General features: G+C 39.9%; 1 protein-coding gene across 1 annotated transcript in view; it reads right to left on the reverse strand.

Moving 5' to 3' along the window:
* The window catches only part of CACNA2D3 (calcium voltage-gated channel auxiliary subunit alpha2delta 3), a gene marked incomplete at both ends in the record, with an annotated part of 788,351 nt that overhangs the window by 209,609 nt on the left and 558,794 nt on the right, over nucleotides 1-19,948 (reverse strand). The window contains one exon of the mRNA XM_081246546.1: nucleotides 17,413-17,430. Within this exon, the coding sequence (XP_081102672.1) occupies nucleotides 17,413-17,430 (18 nt within the window). The remainder of the gene's footprint in view (nucleotides 1-17,412; nucleotides 17,431-19,948) is intronic.

Below are 19,948 nucleotides of genomic sequence, written 5' to 3' on the forward strand. Positions count from 1 at the left end.
ATTGGTCTTAGCAATTTTTTTGGATGTGTTTCCTCAGGCAAGAAAAACAAAAGCAAAAATAAACAAATGGGACTCATCAAACTAAAAAGCTTTTACAGAGCAAAAAAAGCTATCAGCAAAAAAGAAAAGGCAGCCTACTGAATGGGAGGAGATACTTGCAAATTATATATCCAATAAGGCGTTAATTTCCAAAATATACAAATAACACATACACTCAACATCAAATAAACAAACAACCAGACTGAAGAATGGGCACAGGACCTGAACAGACGTTTTCCCAAATTAGACAAACAGATGGATAACAGGCACATGAAAAGATGCTCAGCATCGCTATTACAGAAATGTAAATCAAAACCACAATGATATATCACCTCATCCCTGTTAGTGAATGGTTATTATCAAAAAGATAACAAATAACAAGTGTTGGTGAGGATGTGAAGAAAAGGAAACCCTTGTGCACTGTTGGGATTGTAAGTTGGTGCAGCCACTGTGAAAAACAGTATGAAGGGGGCTTCCCTGGTGGCGCAGTGGTTGAGAGTCCGCCTGCCGATGCAGGGGACACGGGTTCGTGCCCCGGTCTGGGAGGATCCCACATGCCGCGGAGCGGTTGGGCCCGTGAGCCATGGCCGTTGAGCCTGCGCGTCCGGAGCCTGTGCTCCGCAACGGGAGAGGCCGCGGCAGTGAGAGGCCCACGTACAGCAAAAAAAAAAAAAAAAAAAAAAAAAACAGTATGAAGGCTCATCAAAAAATTAAAAATTGAACTGCCGGGAATTCCCTAGCGGTCCAGTGATTAGGACTCCGTGCTTTCACTGCTGAGGGCTCAGGTACAGTCCCTGATCTGGGAACTAAGATACCACAAGCCACGTAGCACAGCCAATAAATAAATAAATAAATAAAAATAGAACTGCCATATGATCCAGCAATTTCACTTCTGGGTAATTACCTGAAGAAAATAAAAATACTAATTCGAAAAGAGATATGCACACCAATGTTCATTGCAATGTTATTTACAATAGCCAAGATATGGAAGCAAACTAATTGTCCATTGAGAGGTGAATGGATAAAGAAGATGTGATATATACACACAATGGAATATTAGTCAGCCATAAAAAAATCTTGCCATTTGTGACAACATGGATGGATCTAGAGAGTATTATATTAAGTGAAATAAGCCAGAGAAAGACAAATACTGTATGATCTCACTTATATGTAGAATCTAAAAAACAAAACAAATAAACAAAATAAAATAAAAACAGACTCACAGAAACAGAACAAACAGATGGTTGTCAGAACAGGGGACGGGTGGGAGCGAAATAGGTGAAGGGGCTGAAGAGATACAAACCTCCAGCTATAAAATAAATAAGCCACGGGGATATAATACACAACATAAGGAATATGGTCAGTAACATAATAATTTGTACAGGGACAGATGGTTACTAGACATAGTGATGATCATTTCATAATGTTTGCAAATCACTACGTAGCACATCTGAAACTAAGATAATGTTACATGTCAACTATACTTCAATAAAAAATAAGTAGACTTTGATAAAGCAGATTATCCTACATAATCTGGCTGTGTTTTATCCAATCAGTTCAAGGCCTTAAGAGAAAAAAAGGTTCCCCAAGGAAGAAGAAATTCTGCTTCCAGACTGCCTTCAGACCCAAGACTGTAAAATCCCATCCTGCTGGAATTTCCAGCCTACCAACCTGCCTTACAGTTTTTCAGATGCGTCAGCCCCCCACATTCATGTGAGGCAATTGCTTAAAATAAATCTCTCTCTCTCTCTCCCTCCCTCCCTCCCTCTCTCCCTCCTTCCCTCTGTGTGTGTGTATGTGTGTGGGTGTGTGTATACTTACCTTACATTTAAGAAAAAAAATACATATATATCTCATATGGTTCTCTTTCTCTGGAGAATCCTGAGTAATACACATTGTAATCATGTAATCTATTATTTGGGACAGCCTAATTTTGGTGTTAGTATAAATAAACAAACTTGATGTATCATATTAAGAACCAAATAATATTAACTATGAGATGATGCTAACAGTTACTGTTGCCAGGAACCAAACCAACTGGTATATAACAGTTTGTGGAACCATGGTTCCAACATCTTGCTAAAAATACTTAAAGTATACTATGGCCATCAATGGGGGCATGCAAGGCCATTTTCAAAGGCAGAACCAACCCACAATAAACATCTCCCTCAGAATCAGAAATCTTCCCATATTCTGACTCTTTGATTAATCCTTAATGCTACAAAGAAAACTGAGTTGAGCTGATCCGTAACCCTGGGCAACTTCCACTTTGCAACTCAAATCAAAATTTCAAGCAATGCCAACATGTATCACGGATAAAATCAAAACATACCATTGACAATAATGAGAAATGAAGCTTTTTTCCTGCAAACAGTAAAAATCAGTTATAAATCACTGGTACTTGTCCTGGCATAAATACAAGATCACGGGAAACTAACTTCCAAATATTAAGGCCAGAATATAGTAACAACTTCACTCAGGGGCTAATTCTAAATATAATTACTGCATCGTTGCTTAAAATATTCAAAAAACCCATAATATTACATTTGTACAGAAACCACTCATTTTAAACCAGCCCCAGGTAAACAAGGGAAATGCAGTGATCTCAGTCTAGCCACTGCTATGAGCTCACATGTTCCTCTTTCAGGGACAATTCTGGCCCAGATTTGTACTGGCTTGGCCAGAACCCTAACCTGTAGCCTTTCTGATGTTATACCAGCTCATCAGTATGGCCATGAGGGCTGGCAGCACTCTGGAAATATTACTTGCACAACATGAAGATGCTCTTCTGCACCCACCAGCTCCATCTTTCCCACTTTCCAGTGGGTCTGGGTTCTGTGAATCTTAAACGTTTTGTGGAGAGTGAACATCAAATTGAAAGTTAATTTGCACAGTAAGCACTTTACGATTGAAAGGCATTCTGTACTCCTGCCATAGGAAATAGCAGCTGGTGGCAAAAGGTTTTTTTTTTTTTTAAGACCACCAAGCAGGAGTTACGCAGCAAACCACAGCCAGACACCCTCTGTCCCCGCACTACACTAGGGAGTCCCTGCTTTCCTATGGGTCCCTAACCTGTAGTAGCCACTGAGGCAAGAGCACTGCTTACGATTCATAGACATGGCTTCCAAGAAAAATGCAGACACAGAGTCAACATTCATTTTCCAAGGGTAGGAGTGGGAGAGGGGGGGTCACGATGGTCCATCTGGGCAAAATCCCATTAACTTAAGTCCAAGTGGGAATCCTAAAATGAACTGCCATTCAATTATACTTGCCCAGGCTTTGAACAGGCCTCTGAAATGCTTGGTTGTGGTGTTCTGTTGTATAATAAGTGTATATTATTCCATATCCTTCATTTCCTATGCTACATAATGGAGACCATTCTGGTATCAAAGGAAATGATGAATAATAATACCAAACATCTGGTTTATAAAACACAAACTTGCTCAACAGATTGACTGCTTCCTGTCAGCTTCCCAAGTTAATCATGCATGTGGGCTCATATGAATATGCATTTGTGAGGTACATGCAGTGATGCCAGGCCTCTCCTCCTAATGCCTGATTAGTTTCCCACCAGTGGCACTAGCTCGATGCAGGCAGCTCTAGGGTGTGGCCCCAGATAGGATAACAGAACCAGATTTGTGGTCTATCAATTTTGTTGCAGGTCTAGTCATTATTATTCATTGATTCACTTGATAAACATTCCTTTGAGCATCAGCTCTGTGCCAAGTTCCATGCCATGTGCTGGGAAGACAACCAGGAATAAGACATAGGTCTTAGTGGGGACAGGAAAGCTAATGAGGCAAATGGAGAAGAGCTGGCTGGGGCGGGTACACTGGCTCTCTACACGTGAGCAGAAGGCTGTCTTCTTTATGACCAGCCTTAACTAAAATAAAAATGTCCAGCATTTACTGATATCTTTCAGGGCCTATAGGACAAATTCAGAAGCTTTCTGAAAACCAGTTTAACAACACTAGGAACAAGTTCCCTGCCACACAGCAATTTCATCACTTACTTTATACTTTAAAATATTTACAAGTGGAACAATGCAGGGGAGACCTTTTAAAAAAATTGCCTGGCACTTTTCTTTTCCTTCTTTTGCAAATATCAACCCCTTCCTTTAGGGAAATCTTCTTCACGCCTTCCATTCACAAGGTTTTCTTGACAGTTAACCTCTCCCATCCTGCACGTGTGGCTGGGTATCCAACCCAGGCTGTGCCAACCACAGCACTACACACACGCACACACACACACACACACACACATACACACAAAAATACACACAAACTCTGCCCAGGCCACAATGATTGGTTTTTTAATTAGACACATGATTCAAAATGGGCTATTTGGGGATTTTTCCTTTTTTCCATCTGGAGCAAATAGGAAAAACTCTCTACACTCTTTTGTGTGTGGTTTTAGGAATGTAAGCCTGACAGCTATATCCCCTCCTCACAGAGATGCAATTGCGAAAATAAAGTCAACCCAGAGAGATGAGGAGAGATGAGAGAGTGTGTGAGAGAGAGAGTGTGTGTGTGTGTGATGAGGGAAAAGCAGAAGGAGAAGGAGGGAGGAACGGGGAGAGGGAGGGAAGGTACCAGTCCTGAATGCCTTCATCCCTAAGATCAACTCCATCCATGCTTTCTTCTATTGGGTTAGTTGAGGCAATACGTTTTTTCTCTTTGCCCAAATGAACATGGATTGGATTTGTGACTTTTGGAGGATATCTGCTGTGTTGCCTTCTTTCACATCTCCAATCAGAGGAAGTTTGCCAGGGCCAGTGGCAGAATGCTCTGTTTATTCTATAGCTGGAGGCCCCTGGTGGTGAGTGCCAAGCCCCAGAGAAAGGAGGCAAGCAGGACTCCTGGCCCTGAGGAGGCATCTGAGTGAGTTAAGGGCAGCAGGCTTGGAAGCCCGTTTGAGGGCTGCCAGGTGGTTTTCAGCAGAGCCTCCTGCCAGATGTGCTCAGCCCTGGAGGCTGGGACTCAATGAGAAGGTTGTGCACAAATGGGGAACTCAGCTTAGAAAGAGAATGGCTCTAAGCCAAGAACAAAGGCCAACTCACTAACTCTCTGCAAATATCATATTTCTTCTATACTTTGCTCCTCCTATGTTTGTATGTTTTTCTTTTCTTATTAAAGTTGATCAGCATATTGACTACATTAATAGAGTATATCATATAAATATATTACATAATACATAAATATTTTATATATGTTTACGTAATTTGTGAGTACACAGTTGCATTTCTTCTGTGTCTTCCTTCCAACACCTGGTATGAACACTAAATTGCACTCCAGGAAAAGACACTACCACCATCTAGAGGCAGTCAGGGTGAATTGCAGGCACAAGGTTCTGGGTGATAAGCCATTTCCAGAGTACGGGCCTTACCAATAAAAATGTATTTAAACTGTAACCAATGTCATTTAGTTCCCCACTGAACTGAAACACAGATAGGCGATTATCAACTATTCCTTCTGTCAATAACCTTTGGTGGAAAGATGCAGCTGTGTACATCTTTAAGTATCAGATGAAACATTTTGAAAGGAGAACCACTGTTTCTTTAAAGTGTTCAGGATCTGAGAATGTGATGAGGGCATGCAGGAAAAGGGGGGTTCCTTCACACCTACTTTCTCAAACACAGATTTAACAGAAGAGAAGCCAACTCCTTGGCATTCTCTCCTTTCTACATGAGCTCAAGTTTACAAATGACCTTGGAATCCCCCAGGGGCCATTCTCTGGCTAACACATGATGAGGGGTAATGTGGGTGGGACAGATGGCACCCATGTTCTCCAGTTTTCACACTCCATGGTGAGGGGAGAGTAGAAAGTCATCAGAATAACACTCTGTACAAATTAGTTGGTGAGATAGCACTAAGGAGAATAGTAGGGAAACACAGATCAAGAAAAGAGGGCATGTGCAGAGTATGTGGCTATGTAGAGATCACCACCACACCCCCCACCCCAACCTCCTGGTCACACACACAGAAAAGACACAGAAAAGATCCCTGGAGCTTCCCACCTATTCCCAGATCAAAAAAAGTGCTCTGTATCTACTCCTTTTCAATGCCTGCCTACTTCCCCTCCCCCAAATCTCCCTCTCCTTCTACCATTACAACATCCCTTATCCTCAGTACTGGACAGAAGTATCAGGGCAAGAATATAGTAAGAACCATACTCAATGATCTGTTTTAACTTTTTGTACTGGGTATATGCAGAAGGACCTTTTCTCTGGAGACACATATAGACACACCTCAGAGGTACAACACAGGTGAGACCCACTGAGACATGGAAACTAAATCCTATTGGTGCATTTTATGCCTGAAGAGGGAGCACAGTATTAACATTGTCTGCTTGGCTAATGTTAACATTATCTGACTCTGGCTGTGAATTTTACTCTCACATTACTTAGACTGCCACAGCTATTAGTGATGATCATGAAATTTGCTGGCTGTTTCAATAGTGGCTAGTTGTAAATGAGAGGATTTACATACACAGGCACATTTTAAAATTCATTTTCTCAATAATCTAAGAAGTCATTTTGAAATGAGAAGGGAAAGCAAGAATAGCTTGCTTCGGTGATAAAACCAAAAGATTCCTAAATCACTATTGGCTCTGTGTGTGTGTGTATCTTTGATTAAGTGTTTTTTAAAAAATTTGTCTCTTTTCTGTATGATTGAAAATTTTAATAATAAGAACATCCCATAAATTCTCACTTACAGAAAACATTTTATAAATAAAACCATCCAGTAACATATGCTAGCAATGAATATTAATGCCTTAAAAATCAATAAATATAAACAAACAATATATAACAGTAATCCTATTTTTAAAATCCCTTTTTGCATAAAGATCAAAAAGTCCTTCAAACAAACCATGGTAACACTTTGACATGGAAATGCTATCAGAATTAAGTTTTTATATTCTGGGTTAAACATATTATATTTGATTATCAGTATTTTGGATATTCTTCAAACAAGATATTTAGAAAAATCAGGCATTATTATTTTTAATTGAGGAGTTGATTCTTTCAATGTAAGCAATATGAATTACCTGTCTTTTATGACACTACTCAGATGAACTGCTTTCCTTTTTAAAATCTAGACAAATTAAGAACACCAACCATTGTTTAGATTCCCATTTTGTACTGGCATTTTTCAATATTTTTGCAAGATGCCTGAACCCTGAATAATCTAAGGCATTAAGAAAGTAGCAGTGGAGGGACTTCCCTGGTGGTGCAGTGGTTAAGAATCCACCTGCCAGGGCCTCCCTGGTGGCGCAGTGGTTGAGAGTCCGCCTGCCGATGCAGGGGATACGGGTTCGTGCCCCGGTCCGGGAGGATCCCATGTGCCGCGGAGCGGCTGGGCCCGTGAGCCATGGCCGCTGAGCCTGCGCGTCCGGAGCCTGTGCTCCGCAACGGGAGAGGCCACAACAGTGAGAGGCCCGCATACCGCAAAAAAAAAAAAAAAAAAAAAAAAAAAAAGAATCCACCTGCCAATGCAGGGGACACGGGTCCAGGAAGATCCCACATACCACGGAGCAACTAAGCCCGTGTGCCACAACTACTGAGCCTGCACTCTAGAGCCCACGAGCCACAACTACTGAGCCTGAGTGCCACAACTACTGAAGCCCGCGCGCCTAGAGCCTGTGCTCCGCAACAAGAGAAGCCACCGCAGTGAGAAGCCCGCGCACCTCAACGAAAAGTAGCCCTGGCTCGCCCCAACTAGAGAAAGCCCGCGCACACCAACAAAGACCCAACATAGCCAAAAATAAATAAGTAAAATAAATTTATAAAAAAAAGAAAGTAGCAGTAGAGAATAAGAATAATAAAGAAGAAGTAAACCTTCCAAGTAACATTTCTCCCTTGCTTTGCATTTGACTGTCTTGGTAAAGTGTCATCACTCAGTCCTTGAGAATGCTACATAAATGACACTTTGCTTTTAGCCAAAACTTTTCTTCTTTTTATTGAACATTATTACTTGCATCTGAGATTTGGAAATCCTGAATTCTTATCAGATTCACTGTATTTTAGGTTGTCTAAATATAAAAGTAACCAGATTTCCCTCTTTGAACTTTAACTGCATCTTGTATGAACTAAATTGTTGTATTTGTTTGTTCTCTCTCTTTTTAGCAACCTAAAGACAACTTCGTGAATGATAATGCTAGATAATGTTAGATCATCTGGATGAGAATCTCAAAATAACTTTCTTCTAATAAAGTTGTTATTATTCAGGAAAATTTTTATGTTTTTTTTTTTTCTCCCAGTGTTTCAAAGATCTAAATCATTAAGCAGGGAATACATTTTATGGGTAAATATCTAGACAGAGGGAGGATGCTGTCTTTGACCAGGGACACATATATAAGCAAACCTATGGACGAGAGAATATTACAGATTAACATATCTGAAAGTTGTCTTAGGGAACTGCTTTATTAGTGTACAACATGCTTACTTCAGGAATGCCCCAAAATAAGGACAATAGGAATTATTATGGGGCACCGGATTTTGGCCAATATTCATGATAAGCTATGACACATAACTGACCCCCCATTGTGGCCAAAGATTTATATTTTCACAAACTATGGTTTAGACGCCTCCCAAATAGATGCCTGAAAACACTGCCAACAGTCAGGGCTTCGAGGCCCTGGGACAAAACCTTTCCCTTGTTTAAAGACCCCCTGAAATGCTGCTTCCTCCATAAAACCTTCCCTAACAAACTGGAAATGGGAACCAGATGTTCTTGAACTTCACTACAAAGATAATCATATTTACTCTACAACCTACAATACAATCTAGGACCAAATTTGTGCAAACTGTTAATACAGCTAAGTCACTGAACACTGTGGTTGGAAGAAAACCTGGGGATTCTGTAGAGCCTGTGAACTCCAAGGGCAGAAGTGGGAATGGTTCCTCCTTTTATCCATAACATTTAGCACAGAGCCTGGTACATAAGAAGCACTCAGCAAATGTTCCTTGAATGAATTTATTCTAATCCTGTCCTTTTATTTACTTTATAAATGAGGCTCAGAGAGGAAGAGGAGTCACAGTGAATTGGTACCAGAATCTGGACAAGACTCCAGGGCCACCACTGTCCATTTTATGTTGTGCATCCTCTACTTGCTCTTGGCTCCTTCTCTTAGTATCTTTCTTTGTGTAACTTGCCTGTGCCAGTGAGGTCAAACTTAGACTGGGAGGCTGGTACCTATGTGCAGCTGCTACTGATAGGGGCAAAAGGTTTATGATGTCACAGACATAAAGGAAAAGGACTTAAAAAAGAAACTGCTTAGTTGAACACTACGATTTCCTTGGAAAGCAGAACGGAGAGGAGAAATGAGCTACAGAAGCAAAGAGACCTGAATTATTCCTGAACAGGTTACTCACACTTCTTGAATCATTTGTATTTATCCATCCTTCCATTCATTCATTCTTCCATCTATCCATCCACCCATCCACTCAGCCATGTTCTATTTCCAAACATGTTTTGCTATTACCAAACATTGCTTTAAACATTTAACATCTATATAGCTTTAAATTTAACCCTGTAAAATGTCTATACCCATCTTACAGATGATCAATTAAAGATAAAGGAGCAAAGTACCTTGCTGTAGGTCACAGAGGGCAGCAGGGTGCGGCTTTGAGCCTTGGCCCACCTGACACTAGAGCTCCTGTCCAAATCATTCTGCCCTCAGCCTCCTGTTTTAGGGGTACAAAGACAAATGTCATGTTTTGCCTTAAGGATCTTGGAATGAAGTAAAAGAGGCAACCAAGCAAAGCATCCCTAAAATAGGAATATCTCCAAGAGTTCTGGGGAGTATTAAATAGAATTGTAGATGCAAAGCATCTAATACAGTGCCTGACACATCCAACAAGTGCAGCTGTTCTCATAAAGACCATTCTAGGCTAAGCTTCTCTGAAATCCATCCACTGCTCTACCAAATTTGAACTTCATCCATCTCTGCATTCAAATTACATATACGAAATAAAAAAAATACTTCTCCTTTATTCCATGATATAGACAATATGCTTTAGAAAGCAGTTAGGGGTGGTGGTAATTGCAAATATTAAAGAAGGTTGGGAAGGATGCACATTGGGAAGGAAATTGTTGGAGAGGAAGGGGGTCAGAAAAGAAAGGACAGATGCTTCAGAAGCACCCAGCCAAATCATCTAATGTGTCCCAGGCCTGGGCAAACATGGATGGGTCCAATCCAAGCACACAGGGCTCATGATTCAGCAAGTGGTTCAATTCCATGAGTCATTTCTGGAAAAAGAAAGTCCATACCATGGCATTAGTCCTTTGCCTGACATTTTTCTACCTCATGAAACTAGGCTAGGTTTTCCAAAACCCTTCCAGTTAATTTGAAGGGATAAACATCTAACTTTCTGCTTTTGGACTTCTCAGTAGTGTTGCTGTACACGATTGCACAACTGCTCCAGTTTGCCCCAGAGGGTCATTTCAGTTGAATCCTCTGGCATGTGATGCCTGGAAGCTTGCACAGAGCCATCCCTCCAGTTCTCATGGAACTGGGCTACATCTGGATTTGTAATCAATATATATCCATTAATTGGGGGTCTGACCTGGGAATAATGTGACTGAAGAAAAGATCAGGCAGTTGAGCTATGACCAGATCAACAGATACATGACTTTAGTATAAAAAACTGAAAAGGCAAACCAATTTTCCAATTTTAATGTGCAGAAACAATAAAAGTAGACAAATTCTGTTGATGAAAATTAGAATTGTTTGTATCAAAAAAATTATGCCAAAAAAAGTGAAGAAAGGAAAGGCAATGCCTATGAGTATATAGTGCAAGTGTGTTTTCTCTTAAGTAATTCATGAGAATTACCCACTACATCTGCCACTCAGGAAATTCCCTCCTGTGAGGACCGATATAGTCAGATTAAAATCACTGATGGTTATTTGCCATTGATTTGATATAGATTTGACTTATATTTTGACAGAGATTTAGTTACCAAATTAGTCACTGAATTATATTGATTTTGCTTAGTCCTGTGTTGAAATGTTGTTCATTGTGTATTCTCTCTCCCTCTCTCCTTTGAGCTAGTGGAAACATAATAACACAGTCAGAAAAAATTGTATTTCTGGCTCAAGTTCACACATTCTAGGTTGCTTAATTCTTTACTTCATTAAGCTACTCCATGCAGCTGTCCTTTAAACGGTACTCTTTTCCAGGGTCCTGACCAATAAATTGTAGATTCATATACTACTTTTTCAGGAAACACATCTAGTTATGTCAAGTGATGGATACAGGTGTTCTAAATCTATCAGTAAATACAGAGGGGACCTCAAAATAGCAATCCAGTCCTTTGAGTTCAATATTGCCTGAGGATCAATAAGAATGACCTACAGAACTGCATCTAGAAGCAAGGAAATCAGAACATCGGGTGTCCTGTAATACCCTCTCCAAGACTGTCCCAGGCTTAATATGGGTTATGCTGACATTAATGCCACAATATCCCCATTCATTGGGCTTTTTGAAAGAACTTTTCTCAATCCTCTGCCTTCCCTTCTATACGGAAGGAAGAAGAGTATATAAATTTCTTTGGTGAGGGTGGGGGGTGGGGAGATGTAAGAACAATTTAAGTTTTAAAATTCCACTGTTTTCATTTAGATTTTTTTGACTTTCAAAAGAAAAGGCAATTTCATTTTAGCAATGTTATGAGTAGAGTTTGTATTGTTTTAACACCTCAAGAGAGTCATATTTTATAGTTGTGCTTAATTTAAATAAATAGTAGAAGACATTCACATATCTTAACTAAATGAGAATTTTCTGAAAGAAGACTTTAAATTTCTAAGACACTAAAAAGTAAGTCTGGGACTAGAAAGCATTGATATATTAGGGATTTTTAAATCAGTTCTTAGTTTTTGACTTTACAATGTCTAGCCTTTTTTTTAAAGAACACATTATACCAGTGTTTCAAAGCCATTTCTCCTTTATTTGTATCAAATGTGTCTCTTTTAAGGTACGATGGACTAGCATTATCAGTACTACTTCGTTGAGTTAAGCATTCATTGTGGGTGGGCCTTGGCAAGTGCTGCTCATGAACTTCTCGGTTGCCACCTTGCTCTTTTCCTTATTATAAAATAGTACATAATGCTACAAAAGTTCAAATATATATGAAAATGGGTACAAATTGAACATTTTTTTCCAGATACACAAGTAGACACACATTATGAGGTTGTTTAAAATTAACAAATTTTTTCTCTTAAATAAGAAATGCAAATAGCATCCTGCTTCCAAAATGCAGCTCCCTGGTCCCCCATCAGCCCATATGGGGCTTCAGCCAGAGCCCCTGTGCACTGTTCTGCTGGTCATCCCGATATCAGGAAGCCATACACTTTGAATCTGAGGGTCTTGCATTCATTTATTTATGGTCTCAAACACACAGTTGAACAGGGCCAGTGGGAAAGGGACTGGCCAAGATTCACACGGCTGTGAACCTTGCAAAGTTCACCTCCTTTCTCAGCAGCAGGGCAGCTTGTCTGGAATGCCACAGGTACACTCATATGGAACTATTGCAAAGAATAAAATGTTTGGTTCTGTGATCATCATTATGGTGGAACAATATGTTGTAACTCAGATTTCCACAGAATCCATCACACTGACCATGGGGGGAGCTAAAGTGACTGGACTTGCTCCGCTTTCTATTTCCCTTGCCTTATTCACAAAATAAACCTACTAATTTAAGATGTAGTTATCATCTTTCAGACTCTGAGGATAGTCAATCTTAACAGCCCCAGCTTGGGAACGCATATAAAAGATGTCTGTATGTGTTCCTATAAAACAGTAAATGATGAGGAAGAAAACAGGAGTATCAAAACAAAATATAATAATTTACACAGAAAGCCAGTCAAGGTAAAAGCAAATGAGTCATAAACCAGATCCAAACGTAAATAGTTATCACCTCTCCATTTTGCACTTCATTTGCATCGATTTAGCTGGTTATATAACTGTAATGAAACACTAAAATCACTAGACCTACAGTTCTCTGAAATCAGCAGCTTTGCAAACTTTCAAATTTTTGTTTTCAACGACAAGTCAACATTTCGAAGTGCAGAAGTTAAAAGAGACAAGGAATGATAAATGATGCCCCACAATTGCTGAAATCTGATTACAGTGAGATAAGAGCTGGCCAGATTCTGCTTGCATGAGTCTATACCTAAAGAAAAAGAAAAAGAAAAAGAAAAAGAAAAAGAAAAAGAAAAGAAAAGAAAAGTCTTTAGATAAATGACTGCTTCCATTTATTCCTCCTAAATATAATATAAACAAGGAAAGAAAGAAAATGCAAATGGATTCAGGATCCCATTTACACTTAGGGGGAGAAATTAATAAAACAGTTCCATCCTGAAAGAAAAACCAAAAATCGACACTCTTTTAAGAAGCTAATTTATGCACTCCTGAGTCCTCATACAAGTTAAGCAGCACAGAATATCACAGCAGGCATAGAACAACAGATCTCAAGCCCTGCTGTGTTTGTTCAAGAAGGCAAGTTAAGCTATTCCTAACAGGAAACAAAACACACGGTCTGGCTATTAAACAGGGATCGTTTTGCCATACTGTGCAGCCCTGAATCCATCAATTGCTGTTCCAAACAGGATTAGAGATGTGGTTTTCTTTAACTATGGTTTTGAGAAAAATGCTTATGCCTGCTCAGAATTTTCAGGCTGATATTAACTAATATAGTGCCAGGCAAGACACGGAGTACCTTCAAAACTTTCAAGACACTGTCTTTGACAAATTCCAAAGCTGTTTGAAGACAGCACAAAATGAAGGGGAGGGGAAAACCTGTGTGTGGAAAAGTTAACCATGTGAACAGTCAAATTTGGAATACCCCAAAGAGTATTTTTTCCTTTAAGTATTCAAGGCTCCATGCTATAGTGATTAATCACACAGTGAACAACTGATGTTTAGTTCCTATAGACAGAACCTACATGGATGAATATGTAGTATGAAAACTGGACTATTTTTGTGACTACTGAACATATATTTGCAAAGGCTCTGGGTAATTCTGTTATTATTATAAAATGGAATCTCCCAGCCATTTTTGTAGAAGTCAAGTACCACGTAAGGGAAAAAAGGCAAACCTTTCTTACATATGGACCTCTCTTCATTGTTGAACTCAAGAACAATCAATCCAATGGAGAAAGTGGTTCAATTTTCACTAAAAAGAACAGTTTTGTGATGGCCTGAGGGCATCAGGTCTGTATTGCTACATGTTTTTTTTAACCAAGATTCAGGACACTGCCTATGTATTTGGTGAAAATATTTATTGGTCAAGTGTATAACCAGTTAGTACTACCCCTATTTTGTAATAAGGGTTGAAATTTATAGAATCTAGAAATTATCTCAGAGGTACTTAAGAATCACAGGAAAAACAAAACTTTTTTTTTTTTTTTTGCAAACCATTGTTCTAGAAAATAGCCAAAAGGGCTAGAAGAGAAGTTTTGGAAAACCCTCAAATTATTAGCATCACGAAAACGATAATTTACAGACAACAATCATTAATGACTGCTACACATAAGAGGGATACCCAAATGGGACATTTTTAGTTGTAGATCAGCCAAGAGATTAAAATAAGCATGTTTACAGAGACATAACTATTTAAAATATTTATAGAGAAAACAGTTGCAGATGATACAAAGAGAGATTCCAACAAAAACATAGCACAAATGCAGACACCATATGGTGCAATGTATGCACTCATGACCTCATGTGAAAAGCTGGCCAAAGACAGAGCAGCTGGATAGCTACCTCCCTTTTACCCCCAGAACAACAAACTCTTGGGTTTGGAAGGGACTCATTATAATCATGGCCATGGATGGGTGAAATCTATGGGTAATGTCAAAGGCTTTGGGAAGAAATCTCTCAAAACAATTGTTTCTGAAAGCCTTTGCTTTGTTGGGATTTCAAGTCTAGTCTCCATTTCTTTCTGACTCCATGTAGGAGGTACAGGCAGGTGATACACAGAGTTTTTAATGAAACAAGAGAAGCATCACATTCCTCCTAGGCTCTTTTGACATCTCCTGATTATTCATTAGGCTTGAGTCAGGACCACAAAACACTATGGAGGTCCCAGACCACCACATCATGTCTGACTGCACTCTTCATCTGCTCTAAAGCACTGGGGGCCAAGCTGAGCAAATGGTAATAGGAACTCTAAATTTTTTGAGTTCCAGCATATGTCAGGCTCTGTGGTAGGTGCAAGTAAGAGAAATAACTCTCATGACAAAACTACAAAGTTAGTCTCTTGTTCTTGTTGAATAACGAGAGGTTAAGTGACTTAGAGACATTAAGTGACTTGCTCATGGTCACAAACAGATAAAGGCTAGAATGGAACCCACCACCTTCTTTTGCTGGTCAAGCAGCAAGACAATATATTTGAGGGGAATTGATGATTGTAAGAACCTTAACCTTCTAGCAAAAGCCTTTGGTAACATTGGGGAGGGGAAGGGAAGGAACATGAGGGGTAGGGATGCTCATACACCAACAATTGAGACTAGTGGTCCTGAGGGAGAATGCCTTCAATCAGCAATGTGTCTCTCCTCAACCCTCCTCATCTTCCAGCCTGGATACTCAAGGTTTATAGTCAAACTCCTTCTCCAAAGAGCTGAATTTCCCAGAAACTATCCAAAGAATTCTGAAATCATTTCACACACGGCTCTTAAGTTTTTGTTTAAGGTAAATACCTTTCTCTATTATAACAGAAGACCATTTGTAGCCATAGTGAGGGATGGGAGGCAGGGTTGTTCTTTGTCATCTAGGGTTGCAGAACAAATCTGCTGGGCAGTCAAATATCTTTGGGACACAGGAAAAGCCCCTGGAGCACCTTCCTCACTTCTGAACTTTCAATAATCATAATAATAAGCTTCACTTTTCAGGGCATGTGATGTGAGTCAAGATAAGATATGATGATAGAAGAAAAGAGTGTGATGAGCTAAGTGCTATTGAAGAATCATATGGCCCAGAAACATTTGTTCTTACCATATTCTGTGTTGGTTTGTTTTGAACTTTGTTTTAAACTCCATGGCTGATGGCACCTCAAATTCATGAGGAATCTTTTACAAGTGAATGCTTTTGTCTACGGATCAGTGGAAATTTGATGAATAAATACTAGTAAGTTGAGGCCAGCCCATTTTTAGGCACTGAGTTTAAGTCGCTTTGCAAAGAAATTTCAAATGTGGGCAATTAAGCAAGCATGACCTATCAAAGATGCCGAGCCTTCCAGATAATGTGGAATTCTGAACATATATTTACCCTGGAAGCTGTTGCTCTACTCAAATACTTTAACTTTTAATGAAGTGTTCAGTCCTTTTGTGATGGCACTGAAGTGTAATCAAACATTACCACAAGCCAAGTCACACACTAGCATGTCTTGCCTTGTTTAAATACCTCAAATATATTTGAGTAATTGTGTAATGATTTCTGGGCCTCTGGTTGTCCATATGGTCTGAACAGACTGTCTTTTGTAGAGCAGTTGTGATATCTCTCTTAGTGAGAAAAAACCAAATCATCTCTGATTTGGAGAGCTTAGGAGGTACTGCTTCAATTTCAGGGTGGCGCCCTACCTCAACTCTTGAAATGAAACCAACTCACATCTGGGCCCCAGAAATTACTCTGTCTTCTGAAAATCTTGCTTGTGTTTGTAAAATACACAAGAACAATGCAGCAGGCATCACGTGACATGTTTTCTGCCATAACTGTCCTTAGGATGCAGTGACATGCCACGGGAATGATACAGCAAAGCCAGCACTGCAACCACATGGAATCTTTCTGGACAGAGAACGTTCTAGATGGTGGCACCAGATCATCTCAGACAGATAATGAGGACCAGTGAAAGGGTCTGACCATTGGCAAGAACTCTGCTTTAATGCCCTCTGGGTGGTATGGGTGTTGAGACAAGCAAAGCAGCTGTTGATTTTGAAATTAATGAAACCCAAGGTGAGTTTCAGGGATTTGGATTAAGAGCCCAGAATCTAAACATGGTTACTGGGCTTAATTAATTATTCATATTACCTGTCTCCCTAGGAAAGTATCCTAGGGAAGATCTGGAATACTATGTTTGAAGGAATGTGCCAAACTTACTCTTGACCTATTATTTGAGAAGTCTTAGCAAAATGATTGGGCACAGATTCATCCCCAAACCACTGGCCACCATACGGCTCTCTGGTGGGACTAAGTTGGCAAGGGGCTAGTGGACAGCTAAGTCTGTTGGCCTTTCTGTTCCTGCCCAACTTCAGGCTCCTGAAGTCCTAAGAGGAAAACCATTTCACTGGTCATGAACAGTGCCGAATGTACAAGACCATGGAGGCATGCACAATTCGTGAGTTCTGGGGATGACTGGAATGTGATGGAAAAGAGTTTACCTTTTGTGCCTGAGGGAGCTGAAAAATAAGGGGGAAAAAAGAAGAAAAAACAATCATTATATAAGAAGTTAAGATTAAGTGTAAAACTTCATTTGGCTGTCATTGGCAAATGGCAAGACCAAAAGGGGGAGAAAGAGAGGAAAATAAAAACTAAAGCCAAGTCACTTCCCCATATAAAGCTATGGTGCTGGGACTTCCCTGGTAGTCCAGTGGTAAAGAATCTGCTTTACAATGCAAGGAACTCGGGTTTGATCCCTGGTCAGGGAACTAAGATTCCACATGCCAAGGGGCAACTAAGCCTGTGCTACACAACTACTGAGCTTGCGCACCTCACCTAGAGCCCGCGTGCTGCAAACTACAGAGCCCGTGTGCTCTGGAATCTGTGCACCACAGCTACAGAGCCCACGTGCCCTGGAGCCTGCACACCACAACTAGAGAAGAGAAAACCCAAACACCACAACTAATGAGAAGCCTGTGCACCACAACGAAGAGCCTGTGCACAGCAACAAAAGATCCCACATGCCTAAACGAAGATCCCGTGTGCCACAACTAAGAAACAACACAGCCAAAAATAAATAAATAAATAATAAATAAATCTTAAAAAAAAAAGTTATGGTGCTGATTATTCCACCTGCTATCTGAATCTGCTGAATCTGTAGAGCCAGCAGATAATTTGTGAGTTTGACAGTGTGTGTTTTGGGTAGTTCTGGACCTGCAAAGCTGGACCTGAGGTTCTTCTGTCCAGTGGCCCAAAGCACACACTATGAAGGCCGAGTTCCTTCTTCTTGTATGCCAACAGTTCCCCATTGCGGAGGACTGTCTGGAGACATGTGGGGCTGCCAAAACTGGGGGCAGTGGAAGGAGCAAAAGCTATTGGCCTCTAGCAGGTGGAGGCCAGGGAAGCTGCTAAACATCTTACAATGCACAGGACAGCCCCCACTACCAAGAATTATCCTGCCCATCTGTCAACTGTGCCGAAGTTGAGAAACTGTACTGTACATAAAGCTAAGACCATTAGAAGAATGTTGTTTTTAAAGTCAATTTTTCTTGCTTTGTAGCACAGTAACTGTTCCCTTTATTGGTGGTTAAGGAAGCATGAACAAGGATTTATGCATTTGAAGTAAGGCTGATATTCTAAGAACAAAAGAAAGGCAGTCAGTCAATCCATAAAATAAGATATAATAGCTTTCCCAATGGCACAGGCAAGGAATTGAAATTATAGGTATGTGGAAAAAGATTGAATATTTATGAGATATATTTATCTATTTTTCTACATTGAGTCTATTAGGCTACAGTTTAATGTCACGGTGTTTGTGACTGCCATTACAGCGTGCAGTGTTTCAAAAAGCATTTTCTAATCTGGAATGGAAATAACATTATCCATATATTAAATACCAAATCTAAGAATTACATCATTTTCAAGACTTACTTTTCATAGAGACTAACATTTATTGAGCGTGACCTTGTCACTAGGCACTTTGTTAAGCCCTTTATTTGCATCACTCCACTAAATCACAACAACCCAATACTAGGTACTCTTATTATCCCCATTTTATAGATGAGAAATAAAATGGCATTTAGAGGTTATGTAATTACATGATGTTCCATAGATAATAAATTAGAGAGTGGGGTTTCCTGACTTTAAAACGTACAAATTCAGTTCAACTCACACGTTAATAAAGGCCACAGACAGCTGGGAATTGTGATGACAAACTCTCTCTGTCTCTCTAGAGTTTATAACCCTGCAAGTGCCAGAAGATGCAAATTAACTAAACAAGATATACTATGGTCTTCATTTGAATCTTCTGCCTTTTCCATTCTTTTCTCCCTGTGAACAATGCTCTCTCTTCACAGACACGAAGACCAGGGCTTTCTTGAACCCATCGTAAGGCCCTGCCCTGTGGATGGAGCCCAACAAAGGGTAGAAGGGATAAACACAAACCAATAAAGTGTCTTGGATCTCAGAGACTTCTCTAGAATGGTACAGAGAATGTCCACAAAGGGCAGACCCCAACCTCCCAACAATACATTTCCAAGCTCTTTTATGCCGAAAGGTCTCCCAATTTAAGAAGACAGGAATGCAAGCATGTTTTTCTGATCCTTTGCTCCTACTTAAAGCTGCCACTATTAAAAAGGAAGCTCACATGTTTCTCTAGCACTTCTCAAGAGTGCAGAAATGTATCAAGAGGTGAGAAATTGAGCCTAAAATGAAGCATGACTTAAAGAAGCGTCTCTTAAATATTAAACATCTTTTCACACAACGGAAAAGAAACCTTGGAGATGTGAACATTAATAGAATGATAAATGTATGTTTCCTTAGGAAAGCATTTGTGTTGAATCACAGCTTGTGTCATATGAAATGCATTGGGGAGCCATGAGAATTACAATTGTTTGATGAATTAAAATAAATACCAAAGTTAAGTCCTACACAAATTGTGGGACTTGACAGGCCTCTTAAAAAGGAGGACTGCTCTCTCTGTCTCTCTGTCTCTCTGTCTCTCTCTTTCTCTCTCAGTTTTATCTTGGTGGAGCAGGA

This window comes from Mesoplodon bidens (assembly GCF_964165515.1).
Source record: "Mesoplodon bidens genome assembly, chromosome: 10".
Taxonomy (NCBI): domain Eukaryota; kingdom Metazoa; phylum Chordata; class Mammalia; order Artiodactyla; family Ziphiidae; genus Mesoplodon; species Mesoplodon bidens.